The sequence below is a fragment of the Petromyzon marinus genome, chromosome 26, assembly GCF_048934315.1.
Source record: "Petromyzon marinus isolate PM22_M1 ecotype Great Lakes invasive population chromosome 26, UKy_Petmar_22M1.pri1.0, whole genome shotgun sequence".
Taxonomy (NCBI): Eukaryota; Metazoa; Chordata; class Hyperoartia; order Petromyzontiformes; family Petromyzontidae; genus Petromyzon; species Petromyzon marinus.
Genome location: NC_133692.1, coordinates 11456658 through 11478273, shown reverse-complemented (window position 1 = coordinate 11478273; position 21616 = coordinate 11456658). Strand labels below are relative to the sequence as shown.

General features: G+C 44.6%; 1 protein-coding gene across 12 annotated transcripts in view; it reads right to left on the bottom strand.

The window, feature by feature from the left end:
* LOC116946270 (ankyrin repeat and fibronectin type-III domain-containing protein 1-like) overlaps positions 1 to 21616 on the bottom strand; it is a 264496-nt gene that overhangs the window by 64250 nt on the left and 178630 nt on the right. For all 12 annotated transcript variants that reach the window (XM_076069931.1, XM_076069932.1, XM_076069935.1 and 9 more), the window contains 2 exons: positions 11779 to 11910; positions 1822 to 2074 (listed from right to left, as the gene is read on the bottom strand). In XM_076069931.1, the coding sequence (XP_075926046.1) occupies positions 1822 to 2074; positions 11779 to 11910 (385 nt within the window). The remainder of the gene's footprint in view (positions 1 to 1821; positions 2075 to 11778; positions 11911 to 21616) is intronic.

Sequence of the window (21616 nt, the reverse complement as noted above, 5' to 3'; positions counted from 1 at the left end):
TTGTTATTGTGAGACTATAACAAACAAATAGGTAAGCAGACAATACAGTGGGCTTTGCCTGGTGAAATGAGGATGGTTTAGTGTTTTATTTGTGTGTGTTTGGGTGATTTGATGACCTTTCTTGTACTTTGCACTACTGTCACGTGTTTATGTAACATTCTGACCCGCCCCTACTGGACATCTGTAAAAAGAGCTTCATAGCTCATCGGATTCCTCCAGTATAAATACGTATTCTGAATGTGATATATCTGCATCTCGACATAACAAAATAAAAGTATGAAACAACCGCTTGGCTCCACAGCCTTCTGGGAGTGGATCACTTAAGCAGCATTGATTCAGTGGAAGCAAACTGGACCGTTTTCAAAATACAGTGTCTTATCATCAGTCAGCCGTACTTGAACCATTGCTGGTGAATGACAATTACGCTCAGGATTACTTTGAGTGATGTATTTTAACCCAAATTCTTTCATTTTGCAACGAAGCATTTGGAACACATAAAGTGAACTGTGCATAGCAGGGCATTTGATCCCTAACCAATGCCTGCACGTTTTCCAGGCGTTTGACAAATTATGTACGTGTTTTTTTTCTTAATGCCAATTTCAGAAACTGCTCTGCTTTCATCTGCGTTTAATAAGCTTTTCATTTATTTATTGGCCCTATGGGTTACCTTCAATGCATTTTATGAGATAACACACACATATGTGGGTATTGGGCCACGTGCCATTTTCACTTCATTATTTAATTTTACATTCACAGGTCTATGTAAATAAATATAGTGCCAACAGGAAATGGGACTTCAGCATTTTATAATATTAATAATTCACAGCCCTTTGTCAATCCAAAAGTGGATAAAGGCCTCCCCATGCCATGTCAGTTATTCAACCACACATCCCCATCGTGGTCAGTGTGGTTTAATGAAGCGGTGGTGATGGCAGGATCATTTGCACCGTGTTACGCACACATAATCTGTTTAATGATTAAAAAAAGACTTTAAGCCTCTTTTATCATTCGATATCTTGATATTGGCGAAAGGGTCCCATAGTTACATCATATGTTGTTTGTAATTACCCAGGAAGGTCTTATTGAGTGTGAATATTGTTTTTCAGGAGGGCCCTGCATTGGGACATTTGGCCAGTTCCCTTTTATGAGCATGAGAGAATAATACCCAAAGTCCTGCCAGAAACCTACTTGTCATGCTGGTTCTCATGGCAATACATTGCCCTGCAGGAGGGCATCTACAGCACAGCGTGGCCTCATCTCTGCACGATCCACCTACAAGCTCGCCAGATTGCAGGTGTGCATCATAGGGCATGGGTCATGGGCAGTGGTGGCGCTCCGGCATAACCAGACCAAACAAAAAACTTTGGGCTAAAAAAGCAGCTCAAGAGGACCCGGATTCACGAACAAATGAATGCATGTATGTTGAACGTCTTTTGCACCGAATGTAGCCATGCACAGAGGTGCATCGAATATCACCTCAAATTCGAATTCGAATAACATTACCAGCTATTCGCACAACAAAAGCAATTGCTATCTCTCATCTCTATCGTGTCTGTATCGCTCCTCTCCAATTTCACCACATTTGCATGTTTGTAATCATTTATCTTTTCTCACTTACATCTCTATCTATTATCTATATCTCTTCTGTCATCTCACGAGAAGTTTATAAATGCAGAGGGACGGTTGGATGGAGGTGGTTGGCGCTAATATTTTTGCTAAGGGCCTTCACTGGGCTAGTACCGCCACTGTGCTTGGAACGACGGGGGGCGGTCCCCTTTCCCACGGACAGAACCCAGAGCCGGTTCCCCTCGGGGCACCTACAGTGGACGGCTTGCGCTGGCGGTCTCTGTCCGCGCGCCCTCCGCCACTGCCGCCGCCTCCGCTGCTGCCGCAGGCCTCCTCGAAGGACGAGCTGCTGCTGCGGAACTTCCCCGAGAGGTTTCGGTAGAGGCGTTTGGCGGCGCTGGGCGACGAGGGGTTTCCTGGGGCCCCCATGCCGCCCGCAGCCGTCCGGCGGGAGGCGTTCGGCAAGGGGACGTCACGCAGCGGCTGCGCCATCTTTCCCGTGCAGGACCTTTGGGAGCGAGTGGATGAGGGAAGACGATGCCCAAATGGTCGGTTCATAAGCCCGCAATGGGCCAAAAATGCGTCGAATCAGGTTAAAATAAAAACTGCTCTGACAGTGTCACTCGATGAGCACATCAAGACGTAACAGAAATAAATTACGCTCTGAAGTAAAACCGCCTTATTGCGATGGTAAAATATAAAAAAGTAGTAGCCCTCTAATGAATGTACGTCTTAATTTCGAATGTATTTTGGAAAATAGCGCTCTTCAAATAACAACATCTATCTATATATATAAAAGTCTAAAAAATTTGTTTGTGGGTTTCTGCGTGTTCGCGCGCTTGCGAAGGATTTGCCGCTCCAACCGTGGGGTTTACGTAAAAAAAATAGCCAGGTACCACGCCGTAAGCCCCATGGTTAGCAAGCGATATTCCTTTTTCACATTCGTCAACCTTAAATTAGTTTAATTAACGATTGAGTGCGATTTGTGTGCTTTCTTTTTATTTATTTTTATTTATGATGCGTGCACGACCATGCCATCTCACACGCCTTCGGTGGAGGGGACGGCTCATGCCAAGTCGCACGCCTTTGGTGGGAGTGAAAGGGACATTTTATTTCGCGTTACAAATGCACAAAATACAGTCGCTAGATGCTACCACTATAGGCGGTAGATATTACTGCAGAACGGCCGGGGAGATCGTGGCTGGGGGGGGGGGGGGGGTCAGGGGTAGCAGCCCAGCCTCAGCCTGCCAAGGTGCCACCTCGGCCGGCTGGACAAACTAGGCGAGGCCAGAGGCTCTGCACGGTACTAGGCCTCACCACGGCACTCTGTCAGGTGAGTACTTTGTGCTATAGAGTCGATAAATACTGCTATAGAGTCAGCATGTACTACTGTAGTGATAGCAGGTCCCACCACAGTCGGTATGTACTGCTGTAATCATAGCAGGTACTACCACAGTCAGTATGCACTGCTGTAATCATACCAGGTACCACCACAGTATGCACTGCTGTAATCATAGCAGGTTACCACCACAGTCAGTCTGCACTGCTGTTAGATTTTTAAGAGTAGTTTTGAAAAAAGAAAAATTGACCCGGGCAACGCCGGGTATATAAGCGAGTGATGGAACAAAGTAAATCGAATATACAGCCTGTCTTTTATTTTCAGCTGAACTTTCTCTCCACGGCCAACAGAGGTGCAGCCCTCAGTGCACCGCTGAACGCTGTCAGCACCAGGCCATGCAGCCCGTGGAGGTTGTTTTGACCTCACTTGAACCACGCTCGTCAGTGCAGGTTGCTGATACGTGTGGAGCATAGATGTGGAACCATATAAGGTAGTGTACCGTATAACACTGGACTCTTTACGCACTGCTTTCTGGCCCACAGCCTGTTGCGCACGAATGGTGCTCGCCCATCTCAGCACTGTGCAGGACGAACTATACTTAGCTTCTGAGATCTAACAAGATCCGGTGCATTCGGGGTGACTTGTTCAGAGGCCAATAATGGGAGTTAAATGAAAAATAACAAAATGGTTACATTTTGTTTTATGTATACAGAATAATAATTGCCATATATTATTTGTAAATATTTATATACATGAAAATATGGCAAGGTGACAAAACATCACTTGAAAAATATAATCACAGAGAGACAGGAATACATAAAGCACATCCAAATTAACATGACAATGATTTGCCAGCTGCCAGGTTGATGCTGCGTATGTTTGTGAGAGATTGCTTAGGCATTACGTGCTTTTTTAAAATTCCAACCATGGCAGTGCAATATTTCCAATAAGCTCAACTTTGACAGTCTGCTGTGCTTTTGCGGATGCAAATAGTTGTTGAGAGGAGAAAGCAGACATCATTGGGCTATTTAATTTCGACGATTGTCAGGCAGATTGACAATCGACGAAACTGTACGCTGGGGCTTTTTAAACAGCAGAGATGGAGAGAACGATACTCGGATGTGTCACGAGCAATTACTTGAAAATCCTGATGGGTGACGGGGGGGGATGCGGCGTCGAACAAATGAGACCATCGCTGCGCCGCGATGATGTGCCACCACATTTGGCAGTGCCAACGATTTCTACGGAATGACGGATCACGTCGCGCCATCGTCCAAGTGGAACGGGAGATCCTGCAACGGCAGCTGGATGATCTTGGGGATCCGTGACGCTTTCGCCGCTTTATTCTCTTCCATTCATTCATGTACGTGAAGTAAATCATCCCTGACAAGAAGCTAGCATAATATGTCCTCTCGAAAGAAAAAAAAAGGTAAGATGGCGCATCATTGTCGGGAATTATTGAGCGTCATTATTCATTTGACTCTCATGCTGTGCATCTGCGTCTGGAACAAGACAGGCTTTCGCTTAAGAAAAAACGTTTTGGCTCGATTTTCTCCATGCGTTGCTGATAAACGATTTGATGAGGTTGATTCCCAGAAACAGGCTATAGGAGAAATGCAGGCTGCCTTACGAATTAATTTCTGCTCGTGATCAAATACACTAAAGGCACAATGTAAACGTTAAACTGCTCACTTTGCCTCCACGCCTCTATTGTAAAAGGGAGGGGGGGGGGGCAACAAGGCTACACAATGACCTGTACCGCCTGTTTGTCAATCGACTCCTCGCTGTTGGACCTCCTCGCTAGCTGTGCGGGCAGTGAGGGTGTTCTGACCATACTTCACTTTGCCCGTCACTATGGGTTGGATAACAATGGATGTTGCTGCACTGTCCTCTACTGTCCATAATGCCTACTGCACCTGCGTTGGGGGGACACCGTGGCTGTTAACGACCTCGCCTGGTATACAGGAGGTCATGGGTTTGATCCTGACCCTGACGGCTGTATATTTGGAGAATTCATGTCCACTCTCCCCGTGGTCACGTGGATTTTTCTCCAGGTTCTCCAGTTTTACCAGAGGACCTGGTTAAGCTTTAGCAAAATTCCATATATTGAGTTTCCGCATAACGAAACCAAACTCCAAACAGCTAACTTAATACCAATGCCCAGATAATTACAGCTGTTCGGCAAGATTGGGGGGTAAAATATTTTCAGAGTGTGTTTCAAATAAAAAAAACCCATTAATGTTATGCTGTGTACAATGTGATTAGTGCATGTCCAATAGAATGTCAAGCACATTGATATAATCTCACGTCCTCGTGTATTAGATTGTATGTGCATTTGTGTATCTCTTTGTAGTCAGTCAAAGCTAAAAATGGACTTCCTTGCCTTTAATGCACACGCTTGCCAGCGAGTTATTATTTTTTGCAAGAGTCATGTGTCATCATGAATATCAAATTCTAGTCATCACCTCCATTCACTCTATGGATGACTCATTGTGTTCCTAATCCACACGAACCGTTGGCACACTGCACTTCTAGGTTGTCACCATTTCGATCTCCCATCGCGCGACATGCTCAAACAGTGGCCAAGGTTTTCAAATTGCACTCCACCACCTCTGTCCATGCGGTCTCATGAAGGGGTCCACGCAGTGAATTGTTCAGTAGGTCGCGTGTGGTGGGGGTAATGTGTGGGTATTGCTACCGCTTCCAAGATGTCTGCGCGTCGTGAAAGAGTAGGCCAAATGCCCGCTTAGAGAGGTTCTCATGAGTTCTTCGAGTGGAGACCCTCCAGCCAGCAGTAGCATTAACACGATCGCTGAATCTTTGCCTTTTGTACACACACAGCAGACTCTCGATTATCCGCGTGCGGTTTATCCGATTTGCCGATTTATGTCAAAACCTGAGATTCTGACTTAAATGAGTAACTCATGGATTTTCCCTAAGGCCCAAATTAATATTCTAAAAACAGTTATACATTGTCAATCTGGGAAATGTTCATTGCAAGTCACGTGCTTAAACCGAACAAATATGTGCTCCGATTAATTCGGATTCCACGTGGTCACCATGACAGTATAGTAGTTCATATCTTTACAACAGCGGGCAGAGTTTGGTTGATCAAGATTGGCGTGGCTCTGCGACCCACTTAGTGGGCGAACTTTTGTGCGCGGGAGCAGGAAAAAGTGTCATCACTGAGCACGCGCATCAATCCGTCGGTCGTGAGTATTCGTTCTAAATCGAAATAGTAACAATCTAAATCATGAGTTGTGCTTCATTTTGAGTGATTTTTCTGATTATTTATTTCGTAAGCTTAAATGTATACCTATTCTAGTGTTTTTTTGGCATGGAGATTCGGGGAAAAAGGATCATTTTGGATTAGCCACGATTTTGAATTATCTGTGGCCGTCCTCCCCCGTCATTAGCGTGGGCAATCTAGAGTCTACTGCCGATTTGAAAGCGTATAATTTCTATGAATGGTTCCAAACCTGAAGGATGTGGGTTTGATATTAACAGGTGCGTACAACGCCACAAATATTGCTTGCTCAATTGTCAAGTTTTGCGGCAGTTTCACATTGTTCCTGAAAAAGTTTTACAAACCCCCATTGATGTTTGTATTTTATTGTATAAACAGCAATATCTACCCCCCCACCTTTCCCATCTTTAGAAATGTGTTGTAGCCCTTCTTACTACTTTTCCCCTGTATATATATTTAAAACAAATTATCATTGATTTCTGAAACGTGGTACGCAGCCGTAGTGTCGGCTGCTCTGACTCACTTGAGTGTGAGCGTGTGAATAAACGATTTATATTTATGTATAAACACAGATGACAACGTTCACGCGAAAAATAATAGATGCTACGAACAAACAAGAGAAAATACTGCACAATCCACGGCATGTAATGAACTCTGCCACGACCTTCAGCCCGCGACGGTGTGCACGATTTCCGTTCCGGTTCATTCATGTCACCTCATTATGATAACCTTAACCCAGAGCACTGTGTGGTCATCATTTATATAAAACATAATCGCTGTCAGCGTTATATCCGCCAGTTGAATGGACCAGCATGCATACATTATTTACTCGAGGAATATTTTACCCGCTTATCCATTCCAGTTGACGCTGAAGTTTGGCAACAATTGTACTTCTGATGCCGTCATGGGTGGCTACCCAATTCGAAATCTCCCGAGCCCGTTTTAAACAGGCGTGCGTGCAATGTTTTTATTGAATCAGTTACTCGGAATGCCGTGGCCAGTCCATGCGTCTATAAACCATGCGACACGCGAAGAACAGAACCAAACAGATTGGGAAGAAGAATGCGGGCCAGAAACTTTCCAGCTTCTGAGGCTTTGATTCGCTTGCCCAGCCTTTGCAACCCAGCTACTGCCCACTTACATAAACCCATAAAAAAAAAATGCGTTGTCACCATGTGCACTCGGCACACCAGATGATGACCAACACACGCAGCTGATAGCGTGGGACCACGCAACCTGCGGTCCAGATGGTGGGCTCATCTGGTGGTTAGGATAGTTTTGTAGGAGAGCATGCTGTACGAAGTATGCGATTGGGAGGCCCAATGCGATACGTTTGTCACCGAAACACAAACAGAAGCCGCTCTTCCGTTCTTAAAGAATGGTTAGTGTGGCTAAAGGGGGGGGGGGGGTTGGGAGTGGTCACTACTGCTTAACGATTAGCGCGTTGCGCTACGAACACGGCGATCCGCGTTTGATTCCCGCTCACGGCCAACACCAGTGATAGCGATTATTTGAACTGGGCATCCGCTCGTTCGGCTCAACCTCAAAACGAGTACCTGGTGCGGTGTGTAAACATCGCCACTGGGGAGACAAAGGCGGCCGGGCGTGGTGCTGGCCACCCACCCCCTCGTGTGCCGTACAGGCCTTCATAGGTGCTCGCTAACAGCACTTGCCCCCAACAGTCTGTTACAGGCTATAGGGGGGGAATCTTTTTCTTTGGGTGGGGAGGGGGGGGGTAGGTGGAAGGGGGTGGGACATAAAGTAAATGTGAACTTGTGATAATTGTGAGAAATGAGTCATGTTCAGGCTATGCGCGTCATTTGAGTCGAACGACGTGGGCCGTCGATGGCTGTGACGTCCGTCACGTCCCTTCGCGCGCGTCACTGCACGCAAACTCATTTACACGTGACTCGCAGGAGCCGCCGTCAAGAGCAGTATTTTTTGGGGACAGCTGTTTTGTGCAAGCGCGAATATTGTCGGCGACAAACCGCCTACATTGGCGTTTGATGTGTTTGCTATCTTTTATTTGAATCGATGCCGTGGACAAGGCGATGGCGAATTTAGGTCAGCCCACAATGCGTCATTCAGCGGTGAATTTAATGAAGTCCATATCATTCACACTGGCATGCATCTATCCCACTGTGCAATATTTAAGCGGCTGTATTGTACGTGGAAAAAATATATATTATGCTGCTGAAACCGCTTCGTTTTTTTATTATTTAAAAGATTATGCATTGATGCGTCAAAACTGAAAACTAAAAAAAATAACATTTCGGTGAGTGTAATTTAAAGTTGTTAATGGAACATTGTGTCGCTATGTGCTGGTATATTTTTTTGATTATTATTATACGCCTCATTAACAGGCGTCACAGAAATGTAATTTTGTACGGTGCGTGCACAAACACACACACAGGCAAACTACCACTCTTTCCTTATTGAAGGGCGCATGTAAAGATAACCAGCGTGGACTCGCTGGCAAGTCTATAGAGCAATCATCCATTGAAAGAAGCAGATTTACTGCAGCAGCACGAATGTCACGTCCTGTGGGAAACCATCCAAACAGTCATCAGTCTGGAGGACAGCTGCGGCGTTTTTTTTGTTGTTGTTGGTGGTGGTGGTGTTGTTGCTGCAAAGTCTTCGAGCACAACGCATTTCTGTGCAGTGAAGGAGGATAAGGAGGAAGGCTGGCAGCAATTCAATGGCGTCAGTTCCTAACTCCCCATGTCCACTCCAAGCCGTTCTGAATTCTGGCATTGCCTGGCACCTACCAACAAGCCCTCCCCCATCCCTTTACACCCACCTCCCCCCTGTCATCTGCGATACCTGCCACTGATGGAGGAACTCTTGTGTGCGTGTGTGCGTGCAGTCAGCCAGCTGCGGTATTAATATGAGACTTGGCCATGTTGCTGCATTTACAAGCGGTTTTTTTTTGTCCTTTCCCTGGCTGGGTGTGAGATCTCTGTTGCACGCTCTGCATTTATTTCCGCTGTTAGCATCAGATAAAGGTATACGAGGGAGAAACGGGCCGTGGCTGTCGTGTGTGTGTGTGCGTGTATGCACGCGCATATGCTACGGGTGCATTTATTTCATTATAATGTTTGCCTACACGACATATCATTGTGCTTCTGTGCGTGTGCATATCAGCGGAGGATTATCTATGCTGCGTACACAAAGAGGTGGCAGCTGTCCACCCGCTATTATCATTTACAAAATTACGTAGTGCATGTGTCGCACATTAAAAAGAGCATACCAAATATTATTTGTCAGCGCGATAAAAAAAAAACCCATATCCGGCTCGGTACAAACGCGGCGCTGAAATAACTTCGCGCATGGCCAAAGTGTCACAACGACAATCAGCCGCAGTTACCAGGATCCATTGATGAAGACTACAGGAGGGTTAGCTCATAATTTATGTGTGTAGGTGTCACCCCTTTTGCTAATCCACGACTGGGGGTTATTGGACTATCGTTCACCCACGCTGGTCCAGTGGCAGGTTGATGAAGGAGCGAAGCTTAGACTCGGAAGCCTAACAGTATAGTAGAGTGGGGATTTTATTAGCTGCCATCTCTTGCCTATCACGCAGCCCCACAATCCTATGGGCAACCTGGTTTTGTGCGCGTGTGGTCTCCTATCCGAGCACTTTGCAGGCTCAAAGCCTGCTCAGCTTCCGAGATCTGACAAGATCGGAGACATTCCGGATAATTTGGTGACAGGCCCTTGATGTAGATAAAGTACATATCTGTGTGTAGGTGTCACATGCACAAATAATATAATGTAGTTTAGTAACTTCGTGCTCCAGCGAGTGCATACACACAATCGCTCAAACGTTGTGTCTGAATATGCAGTCTTGAGCAACCTGATTAACATAGATATGCACTTAGAATAGGGCAAGGATAACGTTGAACAAGCTTGAGATGGCCACAACAGCTTCTACACATCGGGATAAATATGTGATTTGCAATGTAAAGTGTGCTCATTACTTTACCGCTAAATTGCTTAATTAAGCATGTTACTGTCTGCACAAATGATCACCTGCAATTTCCCGAGCAGTGCCAGTTTGAAGGGGTCATGTAAATCCCTCGAAGGATTGCTTCGCACTCTCTCACACGTGTTCATTAAACAATTATGAGACACACTTCGCAGTGGATGGCAATCCTCAGAAGCAATCTGAATGCCGTAACAATGCTGATGGAACACATGGTGTTACGTATCGGATAAACACATGGAACCATCCCACAAAATCTGAATCAGAATATCTATACTGGAGGTATCCGTTGAGCTATAAAGCTCTTTTTCACAAATATCCAGTAGGGGTAGGTCAGAACGTTACAAATGAGTGCCCGGCACCAAATATTAAATAACGGTGGTTTCTTTCTTGCTCACTTTCCATTCTACCGCCCAATGTAGCAGATGTGGGTTTTGTGGTTTAACTCTCCACTTAGTGAGAATTCACCAACAGGGACGGCTGCGGATGCTGCTTATAGTATGCATCTCGAAAGGAATTGGCCAATCACCACAGCAGTTTCATTATGACCACAACGTTGTTTAAATTCATGACATTTTGGTTACTCAAGAGCCACTGGTTCTGTGAGATCAGCGAAGATAGGGTCGTCATTCTCTAAAGTGCCATATCACAAGTTGTTAAGATCAGAGTCTCTAAATAACAAAGACATTTACATTTCGATTTAAAGCTTTCATGACTGCAAGGATTCATCTTCTTTGGTTCTTTCGGTAAAGTCACGTAGAATTAGAAGAGAGACTGTCTCCAGACAGTCTCGTCCCTTCACCTGATGAAGGCCACTTGTGTTGTGGCCGAAACGTCGTGAGAATTTTATTGTGTCATTTAATTTTATTAATTTATTATTTTATTCTCATTCTACGTGACTTTACCGAAAGAACCAAAGAAAAAAACAAAGACATTATTATTCGAATTGCCACAAGCATTTATCTTGGTTTTATCATTATATAGTGTTGTGAGCACTATGTTAATGAGGGTGAGATTTTTCGGAAGCCACTGAAGCTATGCACTTCTAAATCTAGATTGAAAACTAATTTCTTTAAGAACTGCTTTTTGTGCTTAGTTCGTTGTCCTTCCCCCGCACCTCTGATAAGCATGGTTGGCTACGTATGGTGCGAAAGAAGTTTAACATACATACAGTTAGACCGGAGCTATGACAAGACCCAGTGCAATGGGTTAGTGCAAGGCTGCATGTAATACTGTCCTGTACGTTCATACATTACGCAGGAAATAATTTCTAGGCTTCCAGAATGCCCAGAGAAAACTCACAAATAAGAGAGAAGATCAGGGAACATCGGTCACAGTACATCACTTCTGACAACCCACTTGTTACACTGCCATCTAAAGACACACCGATGCTGTGCCGTAGGTGTTTAGCGCGCTATGAACACAACTCCAACCCCACATCTACATTTGCTTGATCGCAGGTGCGCAAACAACAATCCACCCCAGCTCAACTTCGAAAGAAATACAACGTAAAAAAATATAAATATAGTAAACGCTGTAACCGTTTGTAGGACTGCTGTACCGATAGACGGCACGCATTGCTGGCAGCGGAGATGAAAGCGTGAGACGTGAAGGGTTTGAGCCCGGGGAGGCAAGCCTCACCAGTCAAAGCTGACAGATCTCTGGCGATTAACCTCCGGCAACGCGAGGCGGTCACTCAGCACATTTCCCTGGCTCTGCCGCCGCTCCTTGTGGTTCAGCCGCTGGGTCAATCTCGCCAGGCCCCCCTCAAACCTGTGGGCACACACAAAGCAGACTGAGATGATCACAAAACCACCAGCAGCAGCAGCATGAGCAGCAGCGATTCCCCCAGCGAGTGATGGTGGTGACGTCGCCGCCACTCACTGGGTAGCAGTGTCCAAGCAAGACTTGATGCTTTGTTATTCCTGCAATTGGTTGCGAAGCCCTCTTATGGAAAATCACGGGACAGACACATTTATTTTGGGTTTGTAGACTCCGGTAAATGGTGTCTACGAAGGATGGGCCCTGCATTGAGTTTGCTTGCTCTGTACGTGTGCTTCCCGATGTATCCATCACTGTGCCTCAGGCTGTCGTTGGAGGTCAGCCTCCGAAAAAACAAACAAACACGCACATACACGCACACACACGTGTTCACATGGTCACACATTCATAAGGACGCACGTAAGATAAGCCGGCAAGCACGCACGCCAGGGTGTGGTGTGGTCATCACCATGCCTGGGCTGGCTTTTGTGTCTCCAGTGCACAAGCTTATCATAACAATTTTAGGCTGATTCTAGCTAACAGAGGTTCAGGTCAAATTCTGATAGCAATTGCTACCGGTGCTGTGGATGGCAACGCACAAACCACAATGCCCATACTCCCCGTTTACATGCACGCTCCGTATAGCCACACGCAGACACTCACACAATGCAGAGGCAGCCTGTGTATAGACACACTCAGACGGGCACTTGAACAAATTGTTAGTGGCACTACAATATGAGTGGCCAAAATATGCATTTGTTACGTGTTAGTCTTATGTGGACAGCATCGGCTATTAACAGTTCATGGTCTATTTATGTTACCACTGGGTTCCATGGCTTAGAGCACCTTCCCTTGCTCATTACATATGCGCTGACATATTAATCACGTGATAAACATACATATTAATCGTTATATATAAAGGGTTTGTCTGCATAGGTGACTAGCGGTTGGAGGACGACCATTTATTCTAAAGATTTGCATTTAATTCAAGTAGACATGGACATTTATTGTAGCAATGCAGAGGTCATAACTGTGATACTATAAAAAGAGCAGTGCACTGATAAAACCTTAAAACAAAAACGAAAACACAAAGAGTAAAAATATGGTTACTTAAATTATATCCATAACAGAGATTTTTTGGGTTAAACCCGTCACCACACGACACAGCTAGTAAGTAAGGTTTGTCACTAAACAAAATATGCCAATTCGTTACAGCATATTTTGTTTACAGGACAAACCTTACTATTTGGCTGTGTCGGGTGGTGACGGGTTTAACGACACATTTCAATTGACGCAATCAAACCCAAAGAAAACCTCTATAATGGATCATATTGGTCGCGAAAGCATACGCGCTCAACTACTTTAAATTTCGAAAACAACAAATGTGTCACATGTGTACTTTGATAGTATGAATCATCAGCTGAGTCACTGTCTTATACATTAAGCATGCATATTAAAATGCCGGGCATATCAGACGCAACAAAGTCAGCGTGTGAATGACTAATGAATGGGAATCTAAATAAAAATATGAAAAATAATGAAACATTGATTTCATTCTCGATTTGAAGCTTTCGTGACTGCAAGGATCCATACTCTTTGGTTCTATTCGGTAAAGTCACGTAGGTAAAAAATAAACAAAAATCACGACGTTTCGGCCACAACACGAGTGGCCTTCATCAGGTGAAGGGACCAACCTGTCCTCCTTCACCTGATGAAGGCCACTTGATGAAGGCCACTTGTGTTGAGGCCGAAACGTCGTGATTTTTGTTTATTTTTTACCTACGTGACTTTACCGAATAGAACCAAAGAGCATTGATTTCATGTCTATATCATCATTTTCATGTTGTACCATGATAAAAAAAAATAAAACTCGATTTGTCACTCATACACATTTAATGGTTTTAAACTAACTGCCGCAGTAAATCTGACCTACGTTTCTCAGAGGTGTTCACATAAAATCTCATTTTTTCCTGAATATGTACGACAAAACACTGTCCATCTTTCAGATAAAAAAAAGGCCGGAAAATAAAACGACCTGATTCACGTCCGGCACGGCGCACGTTCTAGACGAGCGAAAGCGTTCCTCTGCATGCAGCTCATTCTTCAAATTTACAATCTTAACATCACGCGTGACCTTCCGGCAGGGTTAATGTCGATGTCACCGCGACTCACGCCTAATGCGCACAGCACACCGGGGCATGCGAGCCGCCAGCTATTTGTGTTGGTAATGAAGCGCAGTTTCCGTTTTACCACTGCGAGTTTAAATGACAGCATTAACCGAAATAGCACTAATATCCTTCCTTGAAGAAGAAGAAAGAAAAAAAACAACCAACGGATTTTCAACTGATAGGATCTGACCCTCATTGACGTTACATCAGCGGCACAAATTAGCTTGAATGTGGCTGGCATTGCCATGGAGCTGACAAGTATACCACGTGCTTGGGAATGACAATCTTGAACCGTAAACACATTTCAGCCATTATCAACTACTGTATGCTATTTCAAGATGAATTACATTTACTCTGATCTTCTTGAGTTGACATTCACTTGTCAATGTATGTGGTGTTGAACTTCTCACCGTACGTAGCCAACTGTGCGAATCGGAGGTGCGGGGGAAGGACAACAAACTAAACACAAAAAGCAGCTCTAAAAGAAATGAGTTTTCAATCTGGAGAATTATAAAACAAACCAACACCGGAAGTGATCAGGCTGGTTCCATGCTCGTCGTACTTCAACAATCTAAATAATCCCAACAAAATAAAACAAGCAAAACAAATTTAATATATCCTAACTTGGTTGAAAATCGGAGCGAAAAAAAAGCTAAAATGTGTTCAAAGAAGCACGGAGAGATGCACGCTTAATTCTGTCTCTACACTGAGAGACAGAACAACAAATCAAATAGATTGGAGAACATGCGAAGGTATTATGGATGACATTGTGTTAAAATGCGAATGTAAATTGAACAGTTAACACGTTTGAGAGAAGTGAGTGCGCTTGGGCACGAGAAGGTACGATGGCCAATGGTCAATAATATTGACGGATTGGCATCCAAGGAATACGATGTGTCTGAGTCATACGAGGAGATGGAGCTGTGACATGAGCTCGTGTGCAGGTGTGAGGTGGGTTATTACATCGCAGGAGGTCTTCATCCAGCAGTGGACTTATCAAGGCTGATGATATTGATGATGTGCATCTTCACATTTGATATCTCACTGTACTACCAGAATGGGCAAAGCATGTAATTATAAATATAGTAACGTTGCTGGATATAAAACCAACAGATATATCAAGATCACATTTAAGGAATACCTGGAAGTTCAACCGACATTGCCCTGTATCCCGCCAGGACGTATCTACTACTGGACTCAGTTGTGCTGACACATGAAGACAGCCATGATTGTCAGAGGCTTATATAAAAAAAAATACAACCAGCACCGGAAGTGACCACAGGCTGGTTCCATGCAAGTTGCACTTCACCATACCCAAATAGAGGGCAAAGCAAATGACAGGCAAAGAGAAGAAAGTTAATATCCTGAGTGTAGGTCAGGAGCTAGCTAATTTTACGAACACCGTTTCTTGCTGAGATCAGCAAAATTATTAAATGGACGTCACTATTTAAAAATTTGGTGGAGGAATTTTCAGGCAGATCTCTCCAGAAACCCGACCGTCTGGAGGGCATTACAGATATTATGCTGGACCATATGGTTAAACAGGTTGTAATTTTCATTGTAAAAAGAAGACAATTATCAGACATCATATATATTAAGGTTTATATGAGCTTAAATCAATAGCAAAATAAATTACCAAAGCACAACTGTTCGCGTGCGCCCTTATTTATTTCAAACGTCTGTCAATATTTATATCAGAACATCTGAGATAATTCAGTAAATTCTAGCATCTCTGGTGAACAGGTAAAGGACCACTAACAAAATATGACATCAACTCTAATTCATATGAAAATAATACACACAGAGATGCAAAACACAAACAAAATGTAATGCTCTATTCTGTGGTGGCAAATATGATTAGTAACACCATTTCAAAGCGTGTTTGCAAAACGTGCACACGGACAAACACACCAGCACACACTGGTGTACAAATAATGTTTGTCGCTCGCAAAGCTGAGAGATAAATGGCAAATGAATGCAGACAGCATGCAGCGAAAGCATTCAAAAATAATCATCTGCCTTCCGTGCCATCACATTGACTTGCGTCTCAATTGCATCGTGCAACATTCATAGGGAAAGAGCACAAATTGATATCACATCCACAAAAATTTAGAAGATATGTTTCCCTGAAATATTAGAATTGTTCACAAATTTTCCTCCATGTGCAAACGCCTCTGGAAGAATGAAATAAATACCGTAATATTCGTGGTATACACGCAGCGATTTTAGCTTCATCTCGAAATAGATCAAACACGTAGGCGAGTTACAGCAATGCAGAGAATGCAATTTATCAAAAACGGTCTGCGCCCCATCGCAGTGCCGGGTACGGTGCGGATGGCGAGAACCCATGGTACGGTGCGGATGGCGAGAACCCATTGGCTGCAAGAACCTGTCTGCACTGACCTTCTGTCCCTTCGAGCAATGAGCCACAGCGGCTGCCGTGTCCGTACACGCCGAGCTGACACCCATGTTCTGCGCGCCTCACTTGCCGTTGTTCGTGCTTTAATTCTCTACGCTCCTCACGCCATCAACCACACAACCGCCCTGCCCCCACCGCCGCCGCAGCCGCCGCTACATTTAAAGCGGAGAGGCTGAAATGAATTCCTTCCTGAATCATAGCACTCGCGTTGCTCCGCCACAGCCTCTGCTGTGCGCCCAGGCAACTCATCTCATGACACCACGACCCAACTACCAACACGTGCGTCCTCGGCTACACCATTGTGTAGCGCATCTCATGACACCACGACCCAACTCCCAACACGTGCGTCCTCGGCTACACCATTGTGTAGCGCATCTCATGACACCACGACCCAACTACCAACACGTGCGTCCTCGGCTACACCATTGTGTAGCGCATCTCATGACACCACGACCCACCTACCAACACGTGCGTCCTCGGCTACACCATTGTGTAGCACATCTCATGACACCACGACCCAACTACCAACACGTGCGTCCTCGGCTACACCATTGTGTAGCTCATCTCATGACACCACGACCCAACTACCAACACGTGCGTCCTCGGGTACACCATTGTGTAGCGCATCTCATGACACCACGACCCAACTACCAACACGTGCGTCCTCGGCTACACTATTGTGTAGCTGATCTCATGACACCGCAACCCAACTACCAACACGTGCGTCCTCGGCTACACTATTGTGTAGCTGATACGTTTTTTTTAACTTCAACCTCTCTTCCATCGAGAGATTGCGAGCTGGGGATTAACCCTTTTACAAACGCCTGTAAATAAAAGTCTCAGCCATGTCTACATTGCTTGGACTGCGGTCTGCATTCTGCAGCACAGGTTAATAAAATGATTTGAGAATGTTCCCTCGTATATCGAGAGGAAAATTATTAAATCTTGACTTAAAGCTTTCGTGACGTAGATAGGTAGATAGGTACCTATCCACCTATCTACGTGACTTTACCGAAAGACCCAAGAATACGAACATTCTTATATTTTTTTGTTACGAGAAGAGATGATTGTGTAACTGCTTCCCTCTGAGAAATTGAAAGATATTGATTTTCTTTTCCTCGCTTGGCTACGTGTGTTCTTCCAACTCACAGGAAACGTAAAAAAAAATCTCAAAAAAACCTATTTGAAAGGCAAAACGAAAGTGGCGAACAATTGTCCTTGAGTGTACTGTGCATCACAATCTCTTCAGTATCCTGAGGAAAGGGGCGTGTGACGTGCCACCTGCGTTACGTAGAATGGCATTAGCTCTACCGTATTGTACGTTTTAATTGAGCAAATGAGAAAGGAACACATTCGCCACCACAGTCATGAGGTGCCATGGATGAAAAACTGTTGAGCATATGCATCCACATTGCGCGCACAAAGCGGTAAGATTTTGTAAAAAAAAAAAAAAGGAATTACATTTGTATGGAATACACGTCAGGGTTAATTCTTTTCCCCCGAAAAAAATGTCACGAATATTATAAATCCACCCATTTGCAGGCACAGCAACATTCTCCTAAAATAATACATTACTCTATTTTAATGTTACTATTAGTGGTTTCGAATAATATTGCACACGTCAAGTTTTATATATTTTCTCAGGTTTTCCGGAGGTTCACGATTCATGAATGAATATGCACGCCAACACAAAATGATTAACACAAACCGGATCCGTTGATTCCCGTCGCAATACGTTGAGGTGCACTGGTGGTAAAGTGTTGCGATCGTTAGCACCTTTGCACTACGAGCCCCGTGAGCCGAGTTCAACTCCCAGACACAGCTCACATCTGTGGCGAGTGACATCTGAACAAGTCCTGGGTCCTTCCCCTGCCTTACTTCACCAAACCGTCACTGACCAGTGTGGTGAAGCATGGTCAACCTCCACCACTGACATTGTGCGGAGGCTTCCATCCAGCAGTAGATTGACGGAAAGCTGTCATATTGTTGAAGAGGGATGCTTCCATGCTGTAGCGGTTAGTTAGCATTCTGGACTTGCAATGCAAAGGTGGCCCATGTGATCTCCCAGCATGGCACTGGAAATAATGTTACAAGTTTGTTTTTATTATCATCCTCGCCGCCCCGCCTCTGTCTATGAATTGCGCCTTATAATTGTAAATTATTATTGTTGTTAGCAGCAATATATGGGTTCGCCTCAGTTGACCGGCAGATTGCGTGCGGTTGGGTAAAATGTTGGTATTACCACCTCTTCAAAGGTGCCTGGTCACCTTGGACGAGTAGGCCAAATTAGCCTCTGGAAGGGTTCTCTACATCTTCCTACATTGGGGGCTATTCCGCCAGCAGTGGCATAAGCAAGCAGTTGCATGGCTGCACCTTTACATTTTCCTTACCTTCACAAAATATATTTTAAAGACATCTAAATATGGGTGACTAAAAATTAAACCGTCTGAAGTATTTTCTTTCAAAAAGTAGAACAATGTAACTAGCTGGAAGGGGTGCCATTAGTTTTGCCAAATTGGCTCCGGCTCAAATTTTGACTTAAAACTTTCGTGACTGCAGGAATTCATATTCTTTGGTTCTTTTGGTAAAGTCACGTAGATAGAAAAAAATAATAATAAAGTGAATAAAAACCACGACGTTTCGATCGCAACACAAGCGGCCATCATCAGGAAAAGGGGTTAGCCTCTAAAGGCAAACTGTTTATAAGGTTTGGAGATGAGCGTAGCCCAAGTGTATCAGTAGCACCAGCAGCATGGACGGATGCCATTCAGGCATCCGTCCAACGCCCGTCCTTATGGGAGAGGCACATGTATGACACATTCGTCATCTGGCCACATGGCCGCCCGGCTCTAAACCAATTCCTCAATCACGTAAATTCCATACACCCAGCCATAAAATTCACCATGGAGGTGGAAAAGGATGGCATGCTACCTTTCTTGGATGTCCTAATCAAAAAGAGACCAGATGGCTCAATGAGCCATTCTTTCTACAAGAAAGTAACCCATACTGACGCCTACCTAAAACCTGATTCCCACCACCATCCATCCCAGAAGAATTCCCTCATCAAAACGCTACACCATAGAGCTCAATGTATCTCCGACCATGAACACCTAACCGGTGAACTCAAACACGTGCACCAAGCTCTCAAGGCGAATGGATATTCCGACTACACAATCCGCAAAGCCATCACCCCAACTGTGAGGAAGGAGCCATCTGAGGATCCAATCAAAACCATCACCTTGCCATACATAGCAGAGGTAACCAAAAATATTTACAAAATCATGAACAAACACAAGATCCAGGTCCGATTTACCACAGTAGATAAAATTCGTGATCTGATCCCATCTGTGAAGGACAAGATTCCTGAAATGCAATATCCCGGCGTCTACAAACTAAGCTGTATCTGAGGCAGCAGTTGAATTGGGGAAACTAAGCGACATGTCTCTGACCGTGTTCGTGAACATAAGGCATATTTGAAACACGGTAAGACCAATACTTCTGCCGTGGCTGATAATTATTTTAATGCGGCTGGCTCACACGAAATTGATTTCTCTAAGAAGATGGTACTTTGCAAGCCTATTGGCTATCAACAACAATTCGTTCATGAAACCATCCATATGTACAGACACAGACACAATTTCAACCGAGAGAAAGGTTATAGACTTAGCAATCATTGGAAAGATATCATCAACCACTTTGGGTCCATGATTTGGCTTGTGTTTTCTTGTCAATCAACCTCCACTGTCAGCAGTGTGGTGTGTGGAGCGGGGTGCAGGGATTTCCTGATGGACCTTTGCTGCATTGGCATTGCTGCTGCATCGGCATTCATATTATTGGGTCTTTCGGTAAAGTCTCGTAGATAGGTTCAAAGAAAAAAAATCTACTGATGACGATTGCTTGTGTTGTGATCGAAACGTCGTAGTTTTTTGTTATATTTTTTTATTTTCTTTGAACCTATCTACGTGACTTTACCGAAAGAACCAAAGAATAGGCTCCAGCTCATTTTGAACCGAGTCTTATACGTGCCCAATTACAATTCTAACACACACAGCTACATTTATTTGATGTATTCAAATGACAGCAACTGACATCAACATATACTGTTATTATTCAGCATTGTTCAATAAGATTAGCACATCTGCACGCATACATGTCCAGTCACAGCCTTGACACAAGCTGCTGTAGAACCCGCGTAACAAATGGCATTAGTCATGCTGTATGAGCAAGCAAGCTTCCGGTTGGGGGGTGGGAAGAGGAATAAAAAAAAACTGCACGGAAACGAAATCATATTATAAACCACGCACACACAGCGACGGCTCAGGAATCTATTGAGAAATAATAACCTGACTCGGCACCACACAACAGCCGGGGCGAGGGGAAGCTGTGACTTGACACGGCTCCCACGGGGCCGGGTAGAGGCCTCGGAAAAAAAAAAAATCATTATTTTCCAGTGCCCCATCTCTCTCCTGTGGGAGGCCGGGAGGCGAAGTGGAACCTCCGAATTTTGCATTGGCCAACCCGCAAAAAATGCAGTTTACCTCTCCACGCTCCCCCTTCACGCCTACATCCACAATCACAATTGGACATCGAATTACAATCAGAATATATTTTGCAGTATCTCCTCCCCCACCCCCCTCCTCCCACCAAGGTGTTCTGTAATTTGTAGATGACGAAATTACATCCAAAAGCAAATATTTCCCCCCCCCCCCCATTTACGTAGTCACTTATCAGCACGATGATGACACCATTTGTGCACTGCTTGCACCGCTTGCACCGTCGAGTACCGCCGTGCCCTTTGAGCAAGCGGTGAGCACTTGGGGACATCGCCGAAAGAATCGCGCAGACTAAGACCAGCGAATGTGGCCCGATGTTAAGGAACCCGGAGGGAGCCCTGGGGTAGTCACAATTCGAACGAGCCAATGGTAAATGTGAAAACACTCAGTTGCCTTCCAACCGCAGCCTTTCGGCAAAAAATCAATGGGAGATATAAGGTTTTTGTTCATTCATTCAGTTAGTTCACCGTTTATCGACTTACCTGATGTTACGTCGGCGGCGAAAACATTTCTATACCACGGCACAACACACGTCTTCGGATGTGATAAATATCAAGTGCTTTCTCTTTTTATAGTGC